Here is a 12566-nt window from a genome sequence, read left to right as displayed (position 1 = left end):
GGTGTCCTTTATTTCGAGCTCACAGGGATATATCAAATGGACATATGAATGAAAGCTATCATTGTTAATAGACAAAACGTCATCGATATATCTAAAAGTCGAATTGAAGGTCACAGTGAGAGATTTTTTCTTCTCACGTAGAAGTTTTTGAATAAATTCTGCTTCATATGAATATAAAAACAGGTCAGCTAACAAAGGAGCACAATTCGTGCCAATTGGAATTCCAACAGACTGCATATTGCACCGTCACTTTGATTCCACAAATTTTAGTACAGGCGTAATGGGACTTTTGTACTTCAACGTTTTTTTTTTGCAGCGGTGGGGGACATGGCTACGTGTAGCAATCTTGTCATAACATAGCGGTGTAGCATGTTCTACATAAATTCTGATCGATTTTTGAATCAAGACAGGCTACTGATAGATACGTTGATGTTGTATGTATTTCAACAGCCTCGCTTTAACGTCAGCATTTTGCACATTCTACACTCATTATAATGATCTTGTTTGAAAATACAAGCTATCACTGGGTCAAATGGTGTTTGACGTGTTTCATGCCAAATGGGAGGCCGTTCTTTACATTTCGGTTACTCCGTTTACCTCATTATTATCAAGATATAGGGATCATGACGAACTGACCTGTCAACTGGGAATGCTTACTCTTCCTAGTTACCTGATCCCACCTCTGGTATCTCCACGGGTGCTTGTTTGTTCTTCTCTTAATTTTTTAATCTTTATGTGATTTGTGATATTGATCACTGTTACATATCTGCACTTGTTCATTATGATGTTGATTAATTAAATAATTAATAGATAATTCAGACTATAGGGCAGTACTTGTAATGTTTTGTATGGCGCTATTGGATGACATCACTTTAATTATACTCCTTTTCCTGTTTGATGCTTTGTTATCAGATTTATCACACAGTGCCGATATTATATTATCTCTTAAAACCTTGATATTACTTTAAAAGAGTTGTTTGTGCTATGATTAAGCCATGGTCGTGTTTGTAAAGGTCATTCTTTTATGTTCTTCAACACTTCTGTCATGGACTTTGGAGGGGGAAAATGTTTGTAAAAGAACCGTATCTAAAAGGTATATAATTACACTTAACATTTTTGGTTTGTTTGTTGTTTTTTTTTTTTTGGTAGATTTTTCGTTACGAGGCAGATAAGTTGCTTATTTTTTCGTTATTTTTATAGTGGCAAGATTGTGTTGCAGAAGGAGTGTTGCTCCGGATTTATGGAAAACAATAATAAGTATATAGGTAGAGTACACTATCAAAACTCTAATGTTCAATTGAAGATTTCAAATTCGGTATTTCATTTAAACGTAACCATCATTTCAGGTTCTTTCATAGAATTGCATTTGACGACTTAACATGAGTGTTCCTTGATTGTTGAGATCAATGTTTCAACAATTACTTACAGAATGCTTGCCTGGATTTCATAGAACAAATTGCAACATTAAATGTCCACCGGGGTATTACGGCTCAGGGTGTCTGGGATCATGTCAGTGTGATGATGATACAGAATACTGCCATCATGTGTGTGTGGTTGTGTCGTACAAACACCTGTACCAGACAGCAGTAGAACAGATCTCAACAGTTCGGACCCAGTACCGACAAAGTCTCTGTGTTTAATTTCTTCAGATGCTACCTATGCATTTAATACCACAGCTACAAATGAATTAGATACTCAAGAAATAGGTAAATATCAAATGTCCCTGTAAACTTTCTGTTTGTCGTTATATTTGTATATTGCCCATTCTTCATATCATACTATCTTTGACGTCATAAAGTCTTGAGTTATTATTTTATGCGTCATTGGATTGCATTCTCGTACACGAGAGTCTCGGTTAGGACTGTTTAGTAGTTACAATGTAGTTGTTTATCAACATAACGTCATGTAATTAGACGCAAGTTGGATTTTTAAGAACGTAGCGGTCTCGCACATTTTAAGGTAACCATTTTTGTAAATATTTTAGCTGCGTCACACGTACTACCAATGACAGAATATTGACATACTGTATGTTCCTTACACGTACATATATAAGTATATAACACTGCACATTATTTATACGTCCTTATAATATTTGTGATTTTTCTGTTTGTTCTGATAGATCCGATCCAGAATGATGTGTTGGAGTTTCTATTACATATCACATTACCTGGTGTAATAGTTGGGTGTTTGCTATTTATTGGAGTTGTATATTGGTAACATGAATTGATTTTCTACTCGTATATCAAAATTGATAACATTCAAAGCGTTATCTTACATGAAGAACCCTAGATACTTACTTGCTATATTTAAAATTTGCAGCAATTATACACTGCATGAAAAGCGGCGTTTAATAAAATTAAATTTCATTAAATCTACACTTTACATCAACTTTCACGTTTAATTCAGATTTAATGTTGAATTATACTTGGAAGTATCACAGAAATTAAATCTCAACTTTACTTCAGATATAAAAATAAAATAAACGCCATTAAACTGCAAATATAATTAAGTTTCCGGTAAAACGAACGTCATACGACAAATTGCTTGTACACTGACAATGCAACGTTGAGATGTCTATGCTATGAACCAAACCAAACCAAAGCATAGAAAAATATTAGAGCACAAACTTTTTATCACCTCATAAAAGTTCGACAACTGATATTATTTCGTAGATTTTCAAAAGGGGGTGCAACCCAGGTTTGAATGTCGAGTTGTTGACCATTCAGAAAGGTATGGGTGAAGAGCCCAAAATGACTTATTTTTTAATATTAAAATGATACACCAAAGAGAGAGGGGGTGCAATACGCAAGTTCCGAGTTACCCAAAAGTTATTTCCCTTTGTCGAACTCGTTCGCATTTTATGACGTATGGTGGGTACACAATGTATACATTATATCGTAGACTGGCATTGTACATAACGATTACGTACGATTAATGTAATAGAAGCGTAACTTTTGTTTATATCAATCACTGGTATGCATATTCTGGCCATATCAAGCATAATTTGTTTGAATAAGATCATCAAATTGGCTATTGAATCATTATTCGTTTCCTCTTCTACATGAGTGACACTTTTATCAAAGAAAGATGGCAATTAACAATATTTGTTAGAGCCATTTTGTTATCCAATACTCATAAACTCACTAAAGTTGCCTTTTCCCTGAGATAGGATGGTCTCAGAAACTCTGGATATCATCTTTTAAAAAATAATACAACGATAGTAATTACCAAATGTACCCACTGTCATCATATTTTACGTCATAATTTACGGAAGAGTTCGACAAAGGGAAATAACTCTTGGGGAACTCGGAACTTCCGTATTACCATGCTCCTTTTAAATCTGCCACTACTCAGCAAATGATACAAGTTTGACCTTTTATACTAAATGTTCACATCCGCTTCAGTGTGAAACCAGTCCTGCATGGTTGTCTTTTTTTTTTTTACGTCCCTCTCGAGAACTTTTTACTCATATGGAGACCACCATTGCCGATGAAACGGTGCAAAATTTAGGTATATGCTCTCAGTTTAGTTTTGAACAGGGAGGGGATCTTTCAACGTGCCACCCCTGCTGTGACACGCCCCCTGTTATGGCTGTCTTATCTGAAGGACCGCCCCATTTAGTCGCCTCTTACAGTCAAGGGGTACTGAGGACCTATAATCCAAGAAAGGAATATATTTCTTCAACCAATTGTTTTTTTCCATTCAAACAAAAGAAAAACAGGTTTTATTTTCGTTTATTGCATACGTCTCTTTTAAGCATAAATAATCAAAAATATGACCTCCCCTTCAACATTTTGGGAAAACATTTCTATATACGTCTTCATATCACCGAAATAGCCATGGTACATGTATGTCCAACAATTCAAATGTTAGAAAACACAGGTATTAAAGTACATTAAAGGTTTTCACAAACATTACATGAATACATGAAATTAGCCACATATCCTGTTCCAAGATGGCTGATGCCAACTGGCACAGGACGTGCATCCTTCCAAGATGACTGATGCCAACTGGCACAGGACGTGCATCCTTCCAAGATGGCTGATGCCAACTGGCACAGGACGTGCATCCTTCCAAAATGGCTCATACCAACTGGCTAAAGACAAAAATATTCCAATTTTGCTTACCAATATATCACATAAAACATTGTTTTGAAATACCTCAATCTATCGATACAGTAAAATACATCAACCTTGCATTTTGTTCATACATTAACCCCTTTGATAACAGGACAGATGTAAGATACATTCTTGTTAAAAAGCATACCATCAGCACATATGTATTTACAACTGATTCATGTTTGGGTTTGGAACAGTTCCATCATTAATTCCATTTTCTCCACAAAGCTCCTCCATCTGAAGGTCTAAATCTATATCCTCTAAACTTGTGCTATTCCAAACCTCATCTTCACTTTCAGAGTCTGCGTCACAATTTTTTTCATAATTTTTTTTTCGTAAATAGGATTGAAAAACATCATGTAATCTATGAGAAGATACATTTTCATCTGATGAACTATCAGATAATTCCTCAATGACCTCATGAGATGAAAATTCAATATTTTCAAAGACAGATCTAGATTTGGAACAAATCCATTGATTATTACAGAAGTTTCTTTCTCTGTGCTGTTGGAAATATCTAGAAGTAAATGATTGTTTACATCCTGGACATTCTTTTCTCGACATTTTTTTCCGCTGAGCTTGATGGGAAAATGAGAGTTTTTGTTTCCCCGACATGTTTAATTGCTTATCAAAATAAACTTTTCCAAAAAAAATAAAATATGATTTCAACAGGAAAAAAAATTAATAACCCCCCCCCCCCCCCCCCAAAAAAAAAAACAATACTAATAACTGGAGTACATGTATCAACACAGCCAATTTTTTTTGTTTTGTTTCTCTTAACAAAAAACTAAAAAAAAAAAATTACGAAAAGCAAAGTGAAAGGATATAGTGCTAAGAACTCAAGAATTTTGATATGTTCACTCATACACGTACCTAATGTAAAAACATTGAAAATAATATAGTCAAAATTTTCAACAAAATTTGCATTTTTTTCTACTCTTAACTAAATGAATACAATAGTTGGTAAATTTTAAGAGCTTCTCCCTTTTGTCTCTTTCATCATCCAACATCTTGCACAATTTAACTGTTTCCCTGTCTCCATTCCCAAATAACTCCTTTGCTGTCTTGTAGGTGTTTCTTTTCTCTATACAGGTGTCATCTATAAATATGCCATCCTCCCTACACTGCACATTTACTTCCCTTTCTGCCTCCTCCACTTTCCCTAATAAAGTTTCCTCCTCTTGTTCAACTTTCTCTACTGAAAAATTAAATGATGTTTAATAAATTAATATACAATTAAAATCTAACAATCATAACAATTGACAGATTAGATCTTATATGATCAAAATACCTCTATTTAGAATAAATGAAAGACCCATGAGCCAATATGTTTGGCTCACATATGCAACTCTTCTGATATGCTGACATCAATATTATCAGCACTTCACAAGAAGATATAAAAATTGTCCAGTACCCCCCACCCCATTATATATACTTTTATACAAAATTTTAAACCTCTCCTGTTGCCCCATTCCTAGGCCTGTACAGACATTTTGTATAAAGATCTTTTTTTTCTCTTTTGGGGGAATGTCTGGTGCAGTGGTGCTGTAGTTTTGAAAAAATAGGTTGTTTCACCCTATCTTTAAACTTAGGTAAACTTTCTCACTAACCGATGTGAGCAGGATTCGAACCCGATGACCAGAGGTGAGAGCGTGATGCTCTAACCACTCAGCCACTGACGCCCTGTTAGTGAACAAAATATTGTTTAAATTAAAAAAAAAATATTATCAAATAATATCTTAGATTTTTTTTTTAAAATTATCTCCCTCTGACAGGGCATCAGAATCCTTTTTAAAACAATTTGGATTATAACTAGCCAAACTGTTAAGTTTTAGGAAAAATGTATAAAACCTAAAAAATAATCCATGAGAACAGACAGATGAGATGCACAGATCAGAAAAGCCAAATTTCGCCTTCAACTCATTTCAGCTAATACAAAATTTGCATTAATTTCTCTATCATGAAGCTATAAAGATATTCAATTTACTTCCATAGCCTGCCTGTAAATAGAAATGTAAGCTTAATTTTGGTAAAATATTGAAATTAATTTCAAATCATAAAAAAACCCAGTAGTTTTATATACATTGTACATGACAAATAAGGTCAACATTAATTTATCAGGAACAAGCAATCATACATGGTATTACTTGTCCACATACTGTGATTATATGTACATGTACACTGTACTAAGTCTAGCATCTTTTATTGCAAATTCATGTAAAATATTTACTGTTTTCTTGATTGAAATCTTTAAATGCCTCTGAACTCTCATTTAACTGCCGGAGCCTTGCCTTTTGCATTCTGTTTCTTCTTCTGTTTTCTTGCCTCTTCTTTCTCTTACTTATTAAAGAATGTCTTCCCATTTTATCTACAATAATGAAATAACATGAGTACTCATATTCCCTCATAATTTTTTCCTTCAACTTGAAATCAAGGAAGCAATGTTTATGCATGCCATCTTATAAATGAAAAGTTTACAACAGCGACTGCCGACAAATTCTCAACTAATAGAAAATTCAGTCTTCGACGTTAACCAGTGGCCCGCAGTCTATGCAAAAGAGATCGGACCGTCAGACCTGACCGATGTGCAGTGCCTAAGGTCCGATGCATCATTTTTTACACCGGACCAGAATGTCCGATGTCTCAGTGTCCGGTTTTGAGCTTTATTATTTTGAAGCAGAGTCATTTAAATGTTTGTTATGAGTAAAAAATATCACACAAATCCAAATACGTAAATGAATGTGATTAAACCCCATGGACCGTCTAAAGTATTATGCGGGAGGGATCCCTGGTATAGTATTACTAGTATAATAAATTAAGATTTCCTTGGTTTTACATTTTCACGTGTTTCACTTTTTTACATTAGGTTTTTCGGTCTGACAAAATTTGGTTTGGTCCGGTGTGTTCATTGATTACACAGGACCGAATGTCCTATGTGGTCCAAAAAACTTTCGCATAGACTGGGCCCGATGCCCGTAAAATCGGGATTCTAAAAATATATAACCCAGGAGTCCAGCGGGCCTGTAAATGTTTTCTTATATATGTTCTGTATATATGACAAATAAAGCGCGAGATCGACTCCAACTTGGTCACGACTAGCAGTCACATTTTGCATCGTAAAACGATCAACCATGCTGCATTGGACCAAGAGTAGGCCTTGGCTAAGATTTGATTCTGGAGAAAACAAAATGTTTTGTACGTGGTGTATACAAAAAAGTAGAACATGAGCTGCTGATGTATCTGCGAGATTAATATGTTGAAAAATAAAATAAGATAATCCTTTTAGTGTCAGTTGTTCTCTAACTATGATCATCTTGATATGTATTTTCCTACAGTTGAACATGCATGTATCTATAGTGTAGAATCAGCATGCAGCACCTTGCAAATGACAAGTGGTCAAATTAGAAAAAAACATTTGGGCCTTTAAAATATTGTTCGGGCTTGCAAAATTATTATACTGGGAAGCCCGAAGGGCCTGTGCTTCACAAAGTTTTTCGTGGAGACTAGAAATGCTTTATTAAACCTTGCAAGTTTGGCTCAGGTGAGCTAATTCTTCTAATTAAATATAATCTACAGCAATCTAGTAAAAATTGATTGTATAGTAATTAGATGAATTTCTTACCACCAGATATTCTTTTGATGTTAAATGACCAACTTCTGTACAGCAAATTTTTTAACCTGAAATATGGAACAATTAATTATTTTCAGCCATTAATAATATCCTCAACAAGGGATTCAGGGGGTCTAGGACCCCCCCCCCCTTTCCAGAACAAGAAGACCCCCTTTGCAGAACAAGAAGATATTCACATAAGATATCACTGAATGGAAAGTCTAAGGTGGACACTTATTAATTGCAGTCAGTTACGAGTATGGCAATTAGATCGACAAGAACCGTGGAAGCAAGTAGTACATGGCTAAGTATATAGAGCACCTTACTATAGATTTACAGGGCCCAGGACAAATCTCAATCTTGTCTACTACAAATTCCAACACTTGTAGACCCCCCCCCTTACAAATTCCTGGATCCGTCTATGCTCTAATCCACGTTTCTCATATGCATATAAACAGCCAAAGTACACCCTAACAAATGGTCTCTGCTACCAACATCACATAATTCCTTTGGTTTATTTGTACAAAGTACACAAAATCACAATCAGGGTTAAAAATATCATAAGAAAAGGCAATCGGAAAACATATCATTTTGGATGACTATTTACACACACAAACATGTGATGTCAATTTTCCTGATGTATCTATGATATAATATCAACACATAATATTAGGAATTATCAACACTTACAAATGTTGTACATAATGAATGTACAACATTCACGTAAAACTTCCAACCTTCATGTTTACTGTAAAGTAATTAGGGTGTTAGTGACCCAGTAATCCCGTGAGTTACCCACAGACTTACCTATGCATAACGCTGTAAGTGCCTTTTAAACTGTGTGTGTCGCTCTTCGTATAATGAACGTCTATATCGCTCAAGCTGTAGTTCAAAGATACCTCTTGGCGGGAACTGTCATCCGGGCTCCGGAAGCTGTCTGCCAAACAGGTCGTACTGGGGACGACTCCCCAGATACTACACTCCCCCCCGTTTTTCTGAAGGACGGAGAAATGGGTCTAACCAGTAATCAAGGTGGGCGCGCCACGCCCCCTCGGAGAGACTTATCCGAGGACGCCGGAAAACTCCGGCAAAGAGAGGACCCGGGCATACTCCCGGAATAATTTAACTGAGACCTCTAAGGTCCCTACCCGGTGTGGAACAGGGATACCCTGTGACCCACACCCCCTAAACTTCTGACGGGGAAACCCCCCGAATTAGTCCCCAGTGCAAACCAGGACAGCCTGTCCTGGGCCATGCACCCCTGCCCGGTGGTAAAGGTAAACCCCCCATAAAATCCACCCCCCATGTGGACCAGGGTCACCCCTGGCTCTCACACTAAAACTGTGACCTCCCCCCATAACCAGGGGAAAACATCCAGGAGCGACTTACCACTCCTGGATCACCGCCAGGGTCACCCTGCGGGCACCATGCCACCCCCGAGGCATCTCCGCAGTCATGTACTGGGAGGTAACGAACCCAGGGGGTGGCCTAGGGAACTCCTCCCCACCGACCGGAGGGCCCCCTATATCCCCGTCCAAAGGGCTCTGCCCAAACTCGAGCATGGGGGACGAATCCCCCTCACCCTGATGCTGGTCGGTGGCACCCCCTTCGATCATCTCTGGTCCAAGAGGGCACCACTCGACCGGCTCCTCCTCCTCAAAGTCCAACTCCCACCCCTCTGGCTGAATCGGTTCAAGGGGGGAGGCCCATCGTCTGAGAAGGGGGAGGCATATCTCGGTTCCTGGCGGATGAACGGGGCCTCCTCAGGAGCTACCGGCGGCGCCGTGGGAGCAGCGGTCCCCGGAGCCGGAGCCCCCGAGGAGGGACTCGTTCTGGCGCGTGAGGGACCCCCCGACGAGTTGGGCTTCATAGAGAAGTCCCTCAAGCGCCTACGACCTATCCTCTCGCTGGCGGCCAACCTCTTGTAGGCCGCCCTCGAGCAGGGGTCTATCTTGACAAGCAAGACAGCCTGTGCCCTCCAATGGAGGAGGAGCGCGGGGTGGACGTCCCCGCGCAACTCGTAGACTGGGGGAGGGGCTTCCCCCACACTACGACACAGACTGTCCATGGCCTCCACCAGGTCTGGTGTGAGGCCACCGTGGGGGTCCGGGAACACCTCCTCGGCCCGTAAGGAGGATGCCAACTCGGACAGAATGGCACCTGGGCCGAGGAGGGTCCTGGCCAACCACTTCAGGACCCTCTCCCGGATGGACGAGACCTCCCGGGAGGGGGGGACGCCACGCCGGAAGACCGGCGGCAAGTGGGTCAGCGTGACATGCTGCCGGAGCTTCCGGGTAGCTACCCCACACAGCAGGGGGCACTCCGAGTCCCGACTGCTGTGGGGGCTAGGGCGATTGGGAGCCCCCGCATCCCTGGGGTCCCCAAAGTCCTCCCGGATCTTTACTGGGCTGGGCCTGCGGGGTGGCGGAGTGGCCCTCCGCCTCCTCCCGCTCTGGGACGAGGAGTCGTCCCTCTGGGAGCGTGCCCGCTCCCTCCTCCAGCTCCTGGGGGGGAACCCCCCTCTGACTCAGCGTCACGTTGTTTCCTGCAAAGAGAAAGAAGAAGGTGTGAGCCACCCGTACCCTTACAGGAGCAAGGGGAGCACACATAATTATCTAACCTCTCTGCATCTTCCAGAGTCACCCCCACACACTTCCCATGAAACCACTCCTCACACCTATCACACTGTATCATAAGTTTGCCATCGTCCGCCTGGCGGCAGAGGCAATAGCGCGTTTTTCCCGAGGGGGCACTCGGGGGAGCCGGTGACGGCGTGCGATGTTTACGCGGTCTTCCCCGTCTGCGCTTCGGTGTAGGGGTTGGTTCCTCCGGGGGAACCTGTGCAACCTCTGGATCCTGGAGACTTGCCGGGTCCTGTGTCCTCGGGATGCCTTCTGGCTCTGACACAGCCCCGGTAGGGGTTCTGGAATGAACCCCTTCGTCTATGGCCTGACATGAGCCCTTCTCAGCTAAGTACCTCTCCCGGGCATTGGCAAGCCAGCGAGGTAAGTCACGGTCCTTGCACTTTTTCATGCGGTTATGGTTGACCAGCATAACCGTCGTCTTGGTCCTTACTCGGTAGAGGTGGGCACTGAGCTTCTGGACCACCAGCCCTGGACCCTTCCATGAGGGGCTGAGCTTACGGCATTTCCCCTTCACGGTGGCTGTGTCCAGGACATAGACTGTATCCCCCTCCTGATAGGCTCGAAACCTGACCCTAAGGTCGTAATCACGCTTCATGCGCTCCTCTGTAGTCCGAAGTCGGGCTCGTGCGATCTCGTGGGCGGCCTGGATGGACTTCTCCAGGTTCACCACATAGTCCTCTAAGTCTAGGTCCTCGCCTCGTATGGGGAGAGTATACATCAGGTCTGCCGGGGTGTTGGTCTCCCGACCTAACATCAACTTGTTAGCTGTAAACCCTGTGCTACGATTCACAGACGATCTCAGGGCGCCTGCTATCTGGGCCAAGTGTATGTCCCAGCTGTTCTGAGTCTTGTCTATGTAGCACCTGACAGCATCCATTAACGTCCGGTTGTACCGCTTTACTTGGCCATTGGCCGAGGGTCGGTAAGGGGTTGTTCGTGCCTTATGGATATTCAGTAGCTCACAGACTGCTGCAAAGAGCTTGCTCTCGAAGTTGCGCCCTTGGTCAGTAAATACCTGGAACGGGCAGCCAAACCTGGCAAAGAACTGGTTCACTGCTGCTGAGACGGTCACTTCAGCTGTCTGGGAGGGAAGTGGTACACACTCGACCCACTTAGTGAATTGATCCACCATCACAAGCACGTACTCGTTGCCACTGTCAGTCCTGGGCAGTGGGCCCAGGAAGTCCAAATGCACTCTCTCCATGGGAGCTCCTGCATGATACTTTATCATCTCTGCTCGCGCGTGTCGCTGGGGATGCTTGTTCCTGCTGCAGGGCCCACAAGTGCTTACAAAGCCCTCTACTTCCCTCATCATGCCATACCAGAAAAAGCGCTCCCTAAGGCGGGCTTTAGTCCTGCTGATTCCCTGATGGTCTGAGGCAGGGACGTCGTGGCACAGCCTGAGAACTTCTTCCCTCAATTCCCGGGGGACTACCAATAGCCGACTCCTCGACTCTCCCTCCCCCACCAACTTCCAAAGGACTTGGTCCTCATCCTTCATGAAAAATTCCTTGTCAATCCAGTAATTTTTCAAAGCCGGGCTTGCTAGGAACAGCTCTCCCTCCGCCGGCTCTCCATCAGTTGAAAGCCATTGGCCAAAGAGCTTCAAGTCCTCATCCTGCTGTTGGCTCTGCATCATCTCGTCTGCGGTCATGCCTACGAGGGACAGGGAACCACTGCCGGTATCTGTAAGTGTCCTAACAACATCTGGTATCTGAGGACTGGTGAGCAGCCGTACCTGGGTTTTGAACGGACCAGATGCCGTGTCGTCACTCTCAAGGTCCACTATCTGGCTGGGTGGCCCGAGAATTTCTCGGGAGACATAGTTCCAAGCCGCCTCACTGATCTCAGGGCTGTGGCCTTCCGGAACAACTCCGGGCTTGCACTGGGCCAAGTTGATAGCCGAGTCCTCAGCCAAGTCAATTTCCTCGTCCGACGAAGGCTCTTCTAAGTAAGTCCAAGTACCCGGGCGGGCGAGTGGAGCCACGTCATCCACTTCCTCCACAAAGGTGTTCCATGACTGGTGAGCCTTCGTGCACTTCAGGCAACCTCCGCAGGGCAGGTCGCTGGGATGAATAGCAAAAGCGGCGCCAGAGGCACAAGATGAGTGTGGCAATCTGGATAAGGCATCAGCGTTGATATGGCGCCGGCCTGGGCGGTGCTGTATTTCCATATTATACTGGCTAAGTTCCT

The 12566-nt window shown here is 42.4% G+C and overlaps 2 protein-coding genes across 3 annotated transcripts; one reads left to right on the top strand and one right to left on the bottom strand.

The window, feature by feature from the left end:
- Positions 1 to 326: 326 nt before the first annotated feature.
- Positions 327 to 1799, top strand: LOC130054767 (uncharacterized). The gene is made up of 3 exons (XM_056165524.1): positions 327 to 1093; positions 1201 to 1265; positions 1429 to 1799. Exons 1-3 carry the CDS (start codon positions 996 to 998, stop codon positions 1638 to 1640), a joined length of 375 nt encoding a protein of 124 aa, XP_056021499.1. The 5' UTR covers positions 327 to 995; the 3' UTR covers positions 1641 to 1799.
- Positions 1800 to 3717: 1918 nt separating this feature from the next.
- LOC125666973 (uncharacterized) lies at positions 3718 to 8480 on the bottom strand. 2 transcript variants are annotated; one of them, XM_048900270.2, is made up of 4 exons: positions 8419 to 8480; positions 7741 to 7796; positions 6349 to 6486; positions 3718 to 5316 (listed from the first exon to the last, which is right to left on the bottom strand). In XM_048900270.2, exons 1-4 carry the CDS (start codon positions 8445 to 8447, stop codon positions 5030 to 5032), a joined length of 510 nt encoding a protein of 169 aa, XP_048756227.1. In that variant the 5' UTR covers positions 8448 to 8480; the 3' UTR covers positions 3718 to 5029. The 2 variants fall into 2 exon arrangements, with proteins under 2 accessions (XP_048756227.1, XP_048756228.1); XM_048900271.2 differs by lacking the exon at positions 7741 to 7796.
- Between the last annotated feature and the right edge of the window lie 4086 nt (positions 8481 to 12566).

Source organism: Ostrea edulis, chromosome 1 (genome assembly GCF_947568905.1).
Source record: "Ostrea edulis chromosome 1, xbOstEdul1.1, whole genome shotgun sequence".
Classification (NCBI taxonomy): Eukaryota; Metazoa; Mollusca; class Bivalvia; order Ostreida; family Ostreidae; genus Ostrea; species Ostrea edulis.
This window is presented reverse-complemented; position numbering and strand designations above follow the sequence as displayed.